Source organism: Aythya ferina (genome assembly GCF_964211825.1).
Source record: "Aythya ferina genome assembly, chromosome: 1".
NCBI lineage: Eukaryota > Metazoa > Chordata > Aves > Anseriformes > Anatidae > Aythya > Aythya ferina.
In genome coordinates, this window is record NC_140296.1 from 139,958,588 (window position 1) to 139,974,895 (window position 16,308).

Here is a 16,308-nt window from a genome sequence, read left to right on the forward strand (position 1 = left end):
GTCACTGGGGCCATTCTCTTGTCTGTGCTGCTGTTGTAGAGCACCTTTTGCAGCCTGATCAGTTTTCCCCATACAACTAAAGTACTGCCAGCTTCTATACAGACACGAAGGAAAACAGAGCTGGGCCTTGGTCAGTGGGTTTTGTCTTTTCTAGAGCCACCAGCCACAGGTGTGAAGGGCAATGAAGTCCTGTGTCCTCCATCCAGAAGAGGAATGAAAGTCAGAGTGGGCCTTAGATAGCCTTGGCAAAACCCATGCATACTGGAGATAGAACTGGAACTGAATGTTTTACAGAATATTTAAAATCTGTTTAAGTAATCTATATTTTTGTTAATCATGCTTAATGGAAGTAGAAGTTAACTTGAGTCAGTCTAATGGGTGATGACGGTGACAGCCTGGTCCCAGGCCTTCTCCCAGTGATCATGGTAACCAGCAGGTCAGGCAGGAGAGAAAGGGTTGCAGCTTTAAAATAGACAGGCACATATTATGCAGAAAGTACATCCTAAGTAGAAGCAGAAGGTGAAAGGATTTGGAATTAAGTAGGCTTGTTGGTAACCCATGAAATTCAGTAAAATGGAGGGATGTGATTAAAAACTGCGTTCATTTTTATGTTACCAAACTGAATTTTCTACAGAGCACCTTTGAATTCATTAGTTTAGAACCGCTTTTAATTTGGTGTTTCCCTTGAGAGCCATTATATTTTTCTGCTGTCAGCCTGATGTTGAGGAAAAAAAGAAAACTGGCAGATGTGGCGTTTTCATCTAGTGTGCTTCATAGTTAAAAACAGCATTAACTGCTATGCACAAGCAGAGCATTACTTTTAATAATCCATCACAACTATTAAGTAGTTTAAATAAACTTAGTTTCAAAGATTGCTGCCATGTAGAGCTAACGTATTTTTTCTTGTTCATTATAATCCATCTATGTTACAAAAGGATGCATATGTGTGATTTTTTTTGTAATACACCCACTTGAAAAGTACTGAAAAATCTTTAACAAAGAGAATTTGAAAAAATTTATATAGATGTCTGGCAAAAACAGCATTTCGTATTGTTCTTACAGTATTTTATACTTCTACTCCTGATGTGACTATATATAGTTTACAGCCTCATTTACTTTAATGTGCTACCTGAATAACATAATCATAGCAATAACTATGGTATAGGGTTGTAAGGTGCATGAACCGCTAATGCTTTCTGACGATTTAAATGACTTGTTCATAAAATGTTCTTTTAATAATAGTGGTAAAGCTTTTAGCACTAGATGTCAAAAATGCGAAGAATATTGGCTTTTTCAAGTGTTATTTCTTTTCTAGCTAAAGTGTGTTTTAATAATAAATAGCACCAAAAGCCAAGGTTATGTGACTCTCGTCTGTACGGCACGATCCAAGCAGAAGACTCTCCCCACATATGCAAACAGCTTGACCTCTGTCCGCACAGTTATGTAACATCCCTAATGTGTTTACTATTTCTTTGTTTAGTTTAACAAGATGTTCCTTTTATCCAGAAAGGTCGGTATAACCTGCAGAAGAATAACATCACAATAGGTGTGATATTAGTTTGTCACTGCTTCATAATGCTCTCCCTAGCAAAAGGGACTAGTCCTTTCTATTGTAAATTGTGCAGACTTGGACCACCAAACACCAGCCTTTCCAAAGGGAGGTGTGCAGGGAAGTCAGTCAAAAAACTACCGGGGGAATAAAAAAAAAGTCTGGATTTCTTTTCAGTTAATCGTCTTCAGGAATATTTTTCTTTCTGTATCTTCAGGTTATTTGGTGTTACAGGAAACTGCGCTGCCTGCAGTAAGCTCATACCTGCTTTTGAGATGGTGATGAGAGCTAAGGACAATGTTTATCATCTGGACTGTTTTGCATGTCAACTTTGTAATCAGAGGTAAGAGAATTTCTTGGGTCTGTTCCATACGCTAAGTGTTGATTCAGCTCTGGTGTGGACATACTTTCAAGTGAAGATGAAACATCTACCAGTAGTGGAAGCCCAAGATTAAGACATGGATACTTTTCCTGGGACTGATGCAGAATATCTTGTATGACCTTGGCCAGAAAACTTTTTGTGCCTCAAATCCCACACCAATAAACAAGAATATTGTTGCTTCCTCTGCTTTGAAAGGCTGTCTGTCAAGTTTAATTAATTAATATTTATAAAAGACTTTGAGATCCCTTGCTGTAGAATAGAGAGCCTTATTATTTGTCACTTAATTTCATTTGAATTCTTCATTTTTGTCACACATAATTCTTTTAAATTACGTGTTGTTTCTTCCTGTTGCTAGAACTGTAGCCAGTTCAATTTAAAAGACATTGTTCCCACCATTTTCTCTGTAGTGGTACTGGACTTCCTATGCCCTATTTTTATTTCCACCTCCTAACTGTAAATTACAGAAATCTGAGGATCCAAACCCGACACTTTGATCTGAGGAGTCACACATTTGGTACAGTTGTAGACCAAAGTTCAAAAATGGTAAAATTATAAAAACTAAATTTTTCAGAGGCGTATATAGCCCAACTTTTAGTAACTACATTCAGAGTGATGGCAAAATCCTGTTAGAGATTTCGCCAGAAGTTCTGTTTCTGACTCCAATTTACAACTCTGTCTTTAGCAGCTTTGCCATTGACTTCTACGAGGTCTAGGAAAAGATAGAACCAATTATGTCCACTCCTTAACGTATCAATTATGTTTTTTCAATTATTACATGATCCTATTCCTATTTAGAGTTTTATAGCCTTTTTTTTTTTTTCTTTTTTTTTTTTTCATTTTCAAGTGGGAAGAAAACTGAGATAGATATTTCTAGAGATGTAACAAAAAATATAGGAAGATAGTAGTCTTAACACGACAAAGTTAGATACAGTTCTAAAATAAGCTTTCCTAATAACTCACCTTGTCCTACAGTGTATTATTTTGTAACACTATAGTCATTTAAAAATCAAACATCCCTAAAGAACCATAAAATGTACAGCTGCTAATAAGTGCAGCACACTACAATTACGCTCTTTAAAAAAAAGCCAAATTGACCTTTTTCATCATGTTGCATGGGAAATTAAAATACCAGGCAAGTAATAACCACTGCTTAAACTATATAATAATGCAAAGTAATTATAGGTTCTAATGCTATTTAAAGTCCTATATCAATTTTGTCTTGCCACAGAACTAAAAGGCTGTATTCCAAGTAAAGCACGCAGAGCCTCCCGGTAGTACCCACTCAAGTAAGACACACACACGCCTAGATTTCGTTTCTTAAACCCTTCACATCCTTGTTTCTGCAAACCACTGTTCTAGTATCATTATTAAAGTGCCTAATATATTTCTGTTGTTCGCTTCATTTATTACATGCCATAATGGGACTGCATATCTTTAGTGTTGGTTATGCACAATTAGCACTTAGTTATTGTCTTGTCACTTCAGCCCATACAAGACAAACTTCTTTAATGTAAGAAGTCAGCTAATCTTCATCAGTCAAGCAAAGCAGACAATGTTTGGTACCTGAGTACAAAAGATTTTCATCATAGTTAGTACTCTTGGATCTGAGGAAGTGAACTTTGTTTTTCTTTCCCCAAAAAACAAAGCTGTTGTGATTATTTTTAATATTCTTCCTTTACCATAGCAAGTGTGAACTAATGTACAATTTCACTTTGCAGCTAATATGCATCATACTGTGCCCTAAGGCCACTGACTCCCACTGGGGAAGTGCTGTTAGGTGCTTCTGAAGTGGAGCATGCCAGGGACATTTAATAATTCTTAGCCGTGTCATCCCTGAGCCTTCAGTCTAGTCTCTTATTTGATTTTTGTTTTGCATGCAGTTTGGGCAAGTGGTTGCCAAAATAGTCTTATGAGAGCCTTAGGCTTGGATCAAAGGAATTGATTTACCTGAAATACAATCGAGTTCATCTACTCAAAACAGAGAGCAGTTCCAGAAGTTTCAAAGAATTTCAGAAATTCTCAAAAGTGGCCCTAATCCTGATTATATTGCAATAGCTCTCAAGGAGCCTAATAAAACATACTGCCTGTAGGGTACCTTTCTTCCTCACAATTTGAGTCTAGTGGCACACTGAAGAATTAATTTTGTTGTTTTTTTTAAAAAAGCTTATTTCATGGATACCCCAACTTAGCTCTTCTGTGTTTCCTATGGCAAAGCATTCCATTGACTACACTCGTTCATAAACAGCTTTAAATCTTTTGTTTTTCATTACTTGTATAACAACAATAAAAGCTACAAATGTTGGACACCTGACCCATTTATACATATATATTTATATATTATTTTATGAAACCTCTTTCTTTTGTTTTAAATTGAATAATTTCAGTCATCATGCCATTAACAACTTCAGTTTCCATTCTCAGCTGCTTTTTTTCTTCCTCTAGTTAAAATAGACCAATGAAAATCAAACAGCAGATTTCAGATGAGGATCAGTTTACAACATAGCAATTTAATGTTATTTCTTAATCCATGCTGCCCCTTGTATGCAAAATAATCTTCTTGAGCTGACTTCTTAGATCTACTCCTCATTTTCACTCCAGCTACTACCCCTAATGTGTTATTTATTGAAGAGGAATATATATATATATTCAATCACATTAGAAATATCCAGAAATCAGCAACAGAACTAGCAAAGATCACCAGCTATTGCCAAATGTACATGTTTATTTTGACCTTATGCCCCACTTTCACATTCTCTTTCCCCATTAAATTTTAAATCCTTTGGGATATTCTTCATATTGACACAAATATACTATATCTGGAGCACTACTGTAAAGCATATAATACTGTCAGTTGAGTTCTACATTTGAGAGTTTTGACATTTTCACTTCTTGTCTACCATTAAGATTTTTTTTTCGTAACAATATATGCGATATTCATAAGCAGACTAAATCATTTCTTCAGTTTGTAGTTTACATTCACTTTGTGTTTGCCCATGGTGAATGTCTTCTGTCATGTTGTGCCTGGTTGTTCCTTCTAATGCTCTCTGCCTTCCAAGCTAACTACTAATTATATTAACTTTCATCACGCTGATCCTTGGGGCAGCCAGCTCTTCAGGCTTGCTATCATATGACCCTTATATTCCTGTCCTTCAAACAGTTGATCGTGGCCTGGTGAGAGAGGGGCCTGCCTATTATCAGTGCTTTTTGAGGAGGATTTGGTGATTTTTCTGCTTTCGTGCACAGCTTCACTGTTTGCTTTATTATCTTTGAGTACCCACAACTCACCATCTAGCTCTAGTCTCAGCGTGGATGGTAATCAGAACTCATTGGTTTCTGGGGATTCTTGTTTGGGCCATAAACGCCCTCTCTGAACTAACTTGTAAGGTGCCTGCCCCATTTTATTGGACTCCCAAAGCTAGATTTTTCAGAGTGAGAGGAAAACCTCGTTGTCTCACATGATACACTCTGAGAACATAGGCTGTAGACAGGACTTCAGACACGGACAGAACTATAAGGGATCTCCTGAGCCACCAAGTCCAGTCCCCTCACATCTTGTAGGCACTGTCATGTTTTCCCTTTAATAAAGTTATTCAGCTCTAGCATCTAATTGCTCTGTACACCAGTTTTTGACATCTTCACCATTGTTTTTTCTTTCTACCAATGCTTAAAGTTGTAGGGATTTTATGACTATCAAGCTTTGCTGCTAGCCTAAACATTTTAGCATCCCTTTATCTTTCATGTCTTTGTCTACCTTTTTCCTAATATAAGTTTTTCCATCTCTTAAATACCTGCAGAGCTTAGTGACCATCATCTTAATGGTGTGGATGCTCCCCTTTCTTTTCTGTGACCACATTAAACTTCTCCTCAGAAGTACTTCTGCTCGCTTTGTCCGTAGCCCACATAGTGGATTTCTGAATAAAATTTAAAGGAAAAAAATATGGGAACCACTGGAAAAATAAACTTGTAAACAGACACTGCCTTTCACACTTTGTCAGGTTGCATGTGTGACTAGCAAAATGGAGTGGAAAATCTTGCAAGTGGGCTTAGCTGTGCCTTTGCTTGACACTTCTGACTACAGCGATGATCTCAGCCTGCCTTCGGCTTTCCCACTTTCCAGAGTTTCAGTGTCCTTCCTTTCACTCTTTGCCGGCTGCTTTAGCAGCTTGTTCTGTACTGCTGCCATAATTTCTGTCTGCCTTCTGAAGTCAACTTGGGGTATGGTTTAAAACCCCCATCTGCTATCACTGAGGGGCATTTAAATGAAAAGCTCTACCCTTCTATCTGAAACAGCCTTTATTTTAATGGGCACTGGACTGAAAATAGTTACATACTCATTCGAATCACTGTCCTGATGTAGCTGTAGACACTTACCTCTGGTAGAAAATGTAAAATGCCCACACAATGCTGCCTTTGTTCTCTGTCTATGTGGGGGGGGGGAGGGGGCTGTGTAATGCTAGGGCTGTATTTATCTAACCACCAATGTTAGATTTTTGTGTGTGCTCATTTTATAAATTCTGAAAACCTCAATACAGTTTATTTTCATTGACTGCACTCCTCTAAATTTAGGATAAAAATTAATACATTCACCATACTAGCATTTGGAAAAACAATACATGAAAAGCACACCAAGTTTGTCACTGTAAGTTGAACTATTTGGTTCTATGCATTGTACTATATATCTGGTGTATATACAGTATATCTTACTAGTAAAAATGTACAAATCCAGCCATAGCTTACACTTTCCAGCCTTTGATAATAAATGGACTTTTTGACAGAACCCTAAAATTAGTAAACCCTAAGTGTGGACTGATGAATGGTGATATACAAGAGTGGTTTGGTGCTCTTGGTTGGTGCATACAGATTAACATTAATTTGAGTTATACTGGAAACAAATTGGCTTTTAAAAAAACAGGAAAGGAAGAAAAACAGAAGACAAGTTACATCCCCGAGTGCAAAAAGCAGAGTGGAAGGGTGTGGGTGGACTAAGTCTGTGCTTTCTTTATCCTAGAGGAAAACAATTAGATGCTTCCAGATTTTGTTTCTATCTACAATGACAAAGTTGCGACATTACCGGAGGAGGCACTTCACACACAGCCATCTTTGTTCACAGCAATATTTCTCTCACTTTTCTAAGAAGTCTTCAATATCTTGACATGCATCCTGTACATCAGAAAAGATGACAGACAGCAGTGAGATCCCCTTAAATGTCTGTTCTGAACAATGAAGTAGCTATTTCTCAAAATGGAAGTTTTATACTACTTGTGATTAGTCTAGGCACACCTTCCCCTCCAAACAAGGTGATAACAGAGGTCATTTTATAATATAAATGGCCCTCCTTTTGCCATTGTAAAATATGACAGGAGTTGTAGGATGTCGCTTAATTATAATGGTCATTCTACTAATGTCACAGTCATGTCAAAAGTAGTACTATCAATTTATGGTTGTAAGTCCAATCTGGCATGTTAATGCAGCCTATTGTATATTTTCCCCGTTCATCTTGCATGCCTATTAAATAAATTGGGTGAGGGTTTTAGGAAAGGCTGAAGACTACCATCTGCCTGCTAGAAGAGTAATAGTCTTGCCTCATTATATACTCCTGACTCAGTTGCATCTCAATATGCTCCTTGACTCCATTTGATATATGTGCCCAAATTGTGCCCTGATCTACATCCTATGTCAATTCCATGACAAAAAAAGTTTGCTGGAGGTGGAAGGCTAGGCTTGAATTTACCCTTCCATTTTAAACCTGACCAAGGTTTAAATCCTGGTGTGTGCAAAACCAATCTGAAGTAGTTGTAAGATTTAGCTCTTTGACTTCAGAAGAGGCTAAATCTGCTCTTCAGAGTCATGTAAGGTTGAAAGTGTGGAACAGGATGGACAGAATTTGTCACATTTCATTCATTGCCTTGCCTTGTCTTATGGTACTCAGGAGCTTAGATGTTTTTCACCTGGTGCTTACCTCTTTGTCACCTAACGAATGCAGAATTCACACATTTAAAACCCAGGGGCATATGCAAGCCTCAGCGCTGGTCTTTGCCAAAGTGTTTTGGGCACTGAGCTTGCACAGTATGAAAGCGGGTGCAGAATTTGGACCATAAGTATGGCAAGTAACAGGCTGCCCCCAAGGGCACAGAGGATCACCCACAGCATGCAGACCCAGCCCTAGATGAACCCAGAGAGCGTCCTACCATGCAAACAGACCCCCTCCCCACAGGTTATCACACAGCCAAACCTGTCTAGACAGGCCACAGGCAGCCTCTCTGCAAGACAGCTGCACACTTGGAAGGTAAATGATTTGTGGAACTGTGTGTATTTAAAGCCTCTCATGCATATAGCTGTCAAATGGCATGTAGACATAGGTAGAGCATTTCTGGCTCGACATATTAACATAGCAAAAGCAAAATACATTGACACTTTTTATTGGGAAAGGCGTCCTGACTCCCTCATGTAGCTGCTGTAGTTTAATTCAAACTGTGGCACTTCTCTGAGGGCTGAAAAACAAAATCCTTCAGCCAGGATTTTGATTCAAGCAGTATCATAAGAAGCTGTACATGAAAGTACTGCCATGCAAGTGAATTGCACTTCAGCAATGTATTTTTCCATTGGATAAATATTTTAAACCAATTATTCTGATTATGTTGGATCACAAAGGAATATGTAGCTGAATAACATTCCCAGGTCATTCAGTCAGTGGGTTTTGCAGAGCAGGCAGAGGTGGTTGTCTCCCCAGCTGACAGTTGGATGGAAGTCTCAGGTGCAAACCCCATCAGTAATTGTTGGGATCATTGTGACGTAGTCACTGATTTGCCCCAATATCTCATTCCCTCTGCTTCAGTCCATATTAACCAGTACATTCATTTAAAAGAAATTAAGAAAGAAGATTATTATTATTATTATTATTATTATTATTATTATTATTATTATTATTATTATTATTATTATTATTATTATTATTATTATTATGTGATTTCCTTGGGAAAAAAACTCTTTTAGTTATTAGCACTAGGTTAAGACTCCTTTACCTAATCTAACAAAATGCACAAAAGAATTCCTGTCCAGAGTGCTGTTGATGGACAACAACGCAGAAGGTGGAAACTAGAGAAACCCCCAAAGAACTTGTTTGCTTCAAGAATTCTTCATTTCAACACATCTACTCAAAACACTTTTCTGTTGTTGGCAGCCTAATATACCAGGATTGGGGTGGGAAGGGCAGAAGGAACCTGTAAATTCTATAAAACTGTCTTGACCATAAATAACTTAAAGATTTCGGGATCATTCCATAATCTCTATTTTCAATCATCATCAGCAGCAGGCAGTAATCCTACAGAAAAAAAGTCCACAAATAAACAAACCAATTTTCCTTTAAGAGCAGAGCTAATTCTTTTCAATCCACTTTTTTATTACACTATTTTCCCTCTATCTATTTAGCTAGCATAAGGATAAATTTCCAAAGCTACCCAGTTGGAAAATAAATGGGTTCACTGTTTGTCTAGCATTCCAATCTTCACAAATGTAAATCAGTCCAACTGCTACTCATTTAAACCTCCAACTTCACAAAACATTAAAGGACTGCTTTCAATACACAATTTAATCTGTGACAATTCACCAAGATTTCTGCTTGAACATCATTAGGAATTGACTATCTGATAAAGAGAGACCACTATCTGAGGTCACACAGGTCAACTTGTGTAATTTACGTAGTTTTACTGGGTCAACTACAGCAGACACCACTATTTGAAGGTTAAATTGTTACAATTAAATACATATACAGCTATTCCCATAGCTACTCTGTTGTTAAATCTACCGTAAACAACACAAGCATTTATATCTGACCCTAATTGTGTCCAAGATGTCACCATTTGAAAATTATACAAAAAAGGACATTATAATCTGTTACACATTAAACAATACTTTATGTAGTGAGATCTGTAATTAGCTGGTAGAAACTGGTTTCATTTATTCACATCGGTGTTAAGGGGTTCATTTAGGTTACTTTCTTTCATTTTAATTGGAATAATGTGAGCAGTGCCTCCCAATATATTTTATAGCTGGAGAGTTCACTATAAACAAAGGAATGTAACCCTGCCAAGGCAGTCACTAGGGAAACTGTTTTTCTATACATTGGCCCTATTCACTTGTTCCTTAAGCATCCTCAAGAACACCGGCTTTGCTGGGGGGAAGGGTTGAGGGGGTGTCTGTGAAGAGCCTCCTTACACTCAAGCATACCGCTTAGCTAGGAAATACTACTTTGCTCGAAGTTTGAAGCCAGACAGCCAGGAGAGCTAATGTTACGTGATTTTCCTACCCATCAGAGAAAATCAAATGAAATAATTCATAGCGTTTTGTAGCGATTGGATCATTTTGATGCACATAATAGTATAAAACTATGTATACTGATACCACAAGAGAGAAAGTAGTTAGCTGAGTGACTAAATTTATAATCAATTCCTACAGGGAAAAAAGAAAAAAAAAAAAAGGGAAAAAAAGGTCTCTCTGCATACCTGTGTGTGTCTCTAGTTTGCATTGCAATATATATAAAGCTGTGTTTATACCAGAAAGGATTCTCATAAACACTCGTTTAAATCAATTCTAGTAAAATATTCAACTGAAATATAACAAGAAATTCTTATTGCTATGTCTGTACAATATAAATATAATGCACGTCAGATGGGCATTCTGCTGTCTATGATCACTTTGTTTTCCTTCTGATTTGTGCGAAAGCAGTACATTTACTTTTCAATCAACTCAGTAGCCTTGGCTATTTATTCTGTTTTATCTGTGTGCTGGTGACCTGATCCAGGACTCCCACATTCTTCAGTGGGCTTTGAATGAAGCCTTTGGCTGAGAAAGCAAAAGCACTTGCATGCACCACGTTTCTTGAAAGCCTAGAATTGATTCTGCTACCAGAGTGATGTCTCTGCTGGGCTTTCGCATACATGTCTATGTCTGTGTGTCTGTCTGTGCTGCAACAGACAGCAGAAGTGTGAGCCCTGTGGTGGGTACAACAAAACTGTGAACACCTGTTGTACATTCCTTACATGTAAGATCACATCGTATCATTCATTTTGAAACTACCTTCTTTTTTTTTTTCTACATTTGTTGTAATTTCAGATTTTGCGTTGGAGACAAATTTTTCCTGAAGAACAACATGATTCTGTGCCAGACAGACTATGAGGAGGGTTTAATGAAAGAAGGTTATGCACCCCAGGTTCGCTGATCTGATGCCACATCATTAAGAATACAAAGCACTAAGTTCTTTTATCTTTTTTGCTCAACATGTATATAAGAAATGACACAGGAACCTACTGAATAGCGTAGATATAGGGAGACAGAATGGTTGCGTGAAATAAAAGGCGGACTGCATCTGTATGTAGTGAAAATTGCTCCAGTTCAGAGTTGAATGTTAATTAAAAAGGTACTGTACATACAGCTGGATTCTTTTTGCTTGCTATTGGGATTTTTGGTTGTTGTTTTTTTTTGTTTTGTTGTTGTTGTTATTTGTTTGTTTCTTTTTGTGTCATTTGGCATGAGATGTTTATTTTGGACTATTGTATATAATGTATTGTAATATTTGAAGCACAAATGTAATACAGTTTTATTGTGTTACCATTTGTGTTCCTGTTTGCTTCTTTGTATTGTTGCATTTAGTACAATCAGTGTCTAAACTTACTGTATATTTATGCTTTCTGTATCTACCAGCTATTTTAAATGAGCTGTATCTTTCTAGTAAAAAGAATTAAAGAGCAAATCCCAACCCTTATGCTACACTTAGAGCTTAAGAATAATGTTTACATTAAAACTATTTAGAAAACTAATAACTCTAGCAGCACCTGCTGCTAATGATGCTATGGTTAAGGGTCTATCAGCACTTCTGTTATAAGCCTCTATTTTTCAGGGGTTAAGCATCTGCTGTTTAATTGCATAGATTTTCCTCAAAGAGCACTTTTATTTTACTACAAAATTTTCAAAAACAAATCTGACTGGTTTGGGATATATTATAAAAAGTGCAAAAGTTAATGATTTGGGGTACTGCTTTTGTTCTTCTCAGGCATTCAGAATGCCTGGATTTGATTTTTAATTTAGCTGGAAATTATGTCCTAATGCAAACCAGTGCCTCTGGGTACCTTATTTTATATATATATATAAAAATATATATATGTTATTTTTCTGAATGCCTTTAATTAGAGGGTGGGGAAGAAAGAGAGAGGACTTCTGTTTATGTACATTACAAAAATTTCTTAAAATTTGATGGGATTCTGCTTTTTTCTTCTCTCTCTCTCTTTTTTTTTCTTTTTTTTTTTTTCTTTAAAGTCAGGTTTTAACCCTGAAGTTTTCTGAGTTAGTGTCCTCAGAAAACCCTGGAAAAGTGTTCAACTAGAAGGCACTGTAAACAGCTCCCTCCAAGGGTCTGTTTACACTAAGGAAAGGACCCTGTGCTGACACTAGGAGAGTGGCTGGTCACTAGGTACCCACCTCAGTGAATGCTGAAAGTAATTTAAATGCTGGCGTAGATGGGACAAAACTTTGAAGTACCAGTGCAGAAAGCGAGAGCTACCACACTCAACTACACAGGTACTTTGCTGTCTACACCAACTTGCTACAGGTTTGTCCCATCAATACTGGCAATTAAAATCCTTTTGACAGAGAGGGAGTCACTCCTGACAGCTACTGTTGCCAGTCTGCCCATTTTCTAGGAGAGTTGGACCTATGTTTTTAAAGCCATGAAGCTATTGCATCAGCAGGATGTCCGTAAGTGCTCATACCCCTGACAGAGCTTACAGGTGTTTGGCAAAGGAAAGCAAGATGAATGTTTAAAAAGTTGTTAAATGCATATTTAATTCTTTTCTCTTTGCCACTGTAATCTATCTCACCAGGAAAACAGCCTGCATTTGGAAAACAACATTAAAAGCAAAAAAAACACAACACACTACATCCTACTTTGCTATGAAGCTGAGCTCTTGCTTTTATTTAGCCTGAGAACCCTCATCTCTGCTGAAGTTCAGTGCTGTCTTTCCTGGCTCTTCCTGTCCCTTTGTGCAGTTTCAACGTGTTTTTCCTGGGATAGGGAAAGAAATTTATAATGCAGTGGGGTAATTCCTCTAGCGTGTGGTTTTAAGTACAATGCTCAGTGGATTGATTTAGAAAAGGATATTTAGTTCTAATGACTATTGTTACAGTGTGGTTTTGTTTCTGGCTGTGAACCCTTTAAAAATAAGCATGGCTCACAACACTTGGCTTTACTCATGCAGGACCAGCACGACGTGAATAGACTTGTCCAGGTTGCTAATTAGAAGAAATAGTTCCACATAGCTTTTCAAATTAGATTTAGCCCTGTTTTGAGAGCTACCTTCCTTTCTAACCATGAGTACAAGCCTCTCTTCCACTTCCTTCCACAGCCACTTTATGTCTGAGACACTGAAGTAGCAGAGGTACTACTAGGCTCTTCCAGATTCTCTTCAAGTGCAATAAACTTTTTGTCCTCTCTGTGAAGGTGAGGATGGCTGGAAGGGGAAAAATACTATCGTATTTTGATTCTGATTTTCTCCTACAGCCAGCGTTGTTTCTTCCAGATAGAAACCAGAGAGAGCTCTTTTCAGCTTCCCACTAGCAGACTACAGAGTAGACAGAAATCCCTAGTCTGGAAATAGGGCTGGGGAACAGGAAATACAGGACCTTAGTTCTGTCTTTGACTTGCTGTAAGTGTGTGCAAGTCACTCAACTTCTCTGTGCCTCAATTGTCCCCATCTGCCAAATGGGGCTAATACATACGCTGCTTTTGTAAAGCATTTCAGCTCTTTAGAAAATCAAGAGCTATGCATGCAAATGTTACTAGGACATTCTGGGAAATGCAGAGTATTCATACATGCAGTAAGCAACCATAGATCTGAGCTGGGAGAGCACCAAAACCAACTAATCCTGCAAAAGGTTTGTTGGGGATGAAGGCAACTACATACTAGTAGACCTATACATGCTCTAGCACTCTACCACAAAGTGCCATTGCTCGGCTCTGTGCAGGGTAAGTGAAGAGAGTGGAATGGAAAAACAGCAGCTCATTGTTACATGCAGTGTTACATGTACTCTTTCGTGCATTTGTGTGTTTTGTGATGTATGCTCAAAATGGGAAAGAGAAGGGTGATCCTGCTGTGAAGGAAAAATACGTCTCACTGTTCTATCAGTCAATTGATGTAAGGATAAAAAAGTGTTGATATATACATTTGAAGTGCTGCAATGTGATGGTTTGGCATTGCTTTGAGCACTTTGAGTTTATGTATCTTAATCACATTGGTATCTAAAATTAGTATGCAGAGGATACAAATTAAATGTAAATGTAAGGTAGGTCAAAGATCGATTACACATTTCCTGATATTTCAATCTTCCATGTTGCCTGGCTTTTAATAACTGGGGGTTAATTATTTAATGGAAACATTTACAACACCACTGCAATATAATATCATAAGAAAATATTAAAAGACAGATTATCTGCCAGGCCGCCTTATTGATCTTTTAGACTAAAGCCTAGACCATTCCTTTGGGTTCCTTTTATTTTTATTTACCTTAGGTTTCCTTCCCCATCACTGTGTGTCAACATGCTTTATCTGTATACAGCAAAATGTTCTGCTAGTGACCATTGTTCAGTGTATGCTTATTTGCCAGACAAGATTGTTTCCACTTGTATCTACTATCTTTAAAGTATTTTATCTCTGTCTTTACAGATCTCTTAAGTTTAGCCAGTGACCAAAAAAAAAAAAAAAATCACACAAAAAAACCCAACCACCACAACCACAACTCACTATTATTCTTGAGCTGCTGTTCTTTCAGCCATGTGGAGAAGTACATATTATCAGACCTTGATTTTCCATTGTAGAAAGCTCTGCCAACCACAGCCTGCTGTGTCTGTTATGTGCCACAATTGATGAAGAATCAAGACAGCCTGGATTCTGCAGGAGCGATGACCAGGGCTAAGAGTTGATCTGTTTCATAATTGTACTTTTTATCTTGCTTACTTTGTTTTCTTTTATAAGCACATCATCTTACCTCTTCCTACGACCCTCCCAAAATGCTCAAATTTATGCTCATGTAATGTAAATAAAATTCATCCTCCACCCCCTCAAGATGTTCTTAATTGCCTACATATAAACCGACTTGAGAAAAATAGATTGAGAAGTGGTCAATGAAAAGGGAGAATGTGGGGAAAAGAAACAAACAAACAGGGACTCTGGTAGGTTTTAGCCTGTACAGACAAAGTACTTTAAAGGCTTTTTTCAACATAATATACAGCAGCTTCTTATAATTTTCTCAGCAGTAGGTAGTTTACAGTCATCTGTACCTAGAACAAATCTTGTCAAAAATGAAGGTCTGTAGTGATTGCTGGGTATAATTTTATACATTTAGCTGATTCTTCTGAAAGCTTCCACTGTGCTGCTGTTGTCAGACTAAATTATCAATTTAGCCATTTGTTGTTTAATGAATAAAAAACTCCTATGGCATTGGAGATGTTGTGGTTTCAATAAAGCAAAAGCTTTAACAACTCAAACTACAGAAAGCAAAGTGTGTACTGTATATAAGAACAGTGTTTTTATTCTTTTAAATACCACTTTAGATAAAAAAGCCAATTACATATTCACTTAATACATTTCTCCTACTTCAGTCCAATGATGCAGACCAAACCTGTTTACTGTTCACTTCAGTACCTTGCAAAAGGAAACCAAAATACAATATGTGCAAGGTAATAGGCCATTAGCACAAACATGCTCCCAGTAAAAATCTTTTGTGTAGGCACCCTTTCTAGAAGCTGCCAATTGTGGGTGATAGAAGTATTATAAAGAAAGTGATTTTAATACTATTTAAGGCATTAAAAGCTGAAGAGTATCTGTTTAAAGCCTTAAAGTAAGGGTTGCATGTATCTAATACCTTTTAAAATGCCCTTCTGCTGATTTATATTCATCCTGAATCTGCTAATAATGAGTATACATAAGCAAATACCATCTTCCACCTATTCAGCATGTCATCGGTATGAAAGCCCCAGAAAATATCTCACGTAATCAGTGTGTTCAGAGAGTTATCTAGCACAAATTACTCATTAACTCAATAGCACATAATAAAAAAGAACATCAATTAATTAATGAGTCACCCTCAGATCACTTTGATTACAACACAGCTCTGTTGAAACAGCAGTTATAAATGGAGCTGCCTCTCTTTATTCATTGTTTGCAATTGGCCCATTATTTTGCAGAGACCAGTGTCATATTTAACACATGCCTGCAGGTAATTGTGTGATTAGTTTCATAAATGAAGATGCAGAGGGAGAACACTGAGAGTCTTGCTTTGCAGTCGAGTTGGAAGATGCAGGAATCCAGAGTGCTTCCCATGCGCTGGC

At 37.4% G+C, this 16,308-nt stretch overlaps 1 protein-coding gene across 7 annotated transcripts in view; it reads left to right on the forward strand.

The window, feature by feature from the left end:
- The window catches only part of LMO3 (LIM domain only 3), a 66,153-nt gene extending 51,110 nt beyond the window's left edge, over positions 1–15,043 (forward strand). For 6 of the 7 annotated variants that reach the window (XM_084520827.1, XM_084520825.1, XM_084520824.1 and 3 more), the window contains 3 exons: positions 1,767–1,892; positions 11,043–11,139; positions 14,797–15,043. In XM_084520827.1, coding sequence (XP_084376953.1) covers positions 1,767–1,892; positions 11,043–11,139; positions 14,797–14,901 — 328 coding nt within the window. In that variant the 3' untranslated portion in view covers positions 14,902–15,043. Of the gene's footprint in view, positions 1–1,766; positions 1,893–11,042; positions 11,347–14,796 lie in introns of all 7 variants that reach the window. The other variant, XR_014693519.1, reaches the window with a different exon arrangement.
- The last annotated feature ends 1,265 nt before the right edge of the window (positions 15,044–16,308 follow it).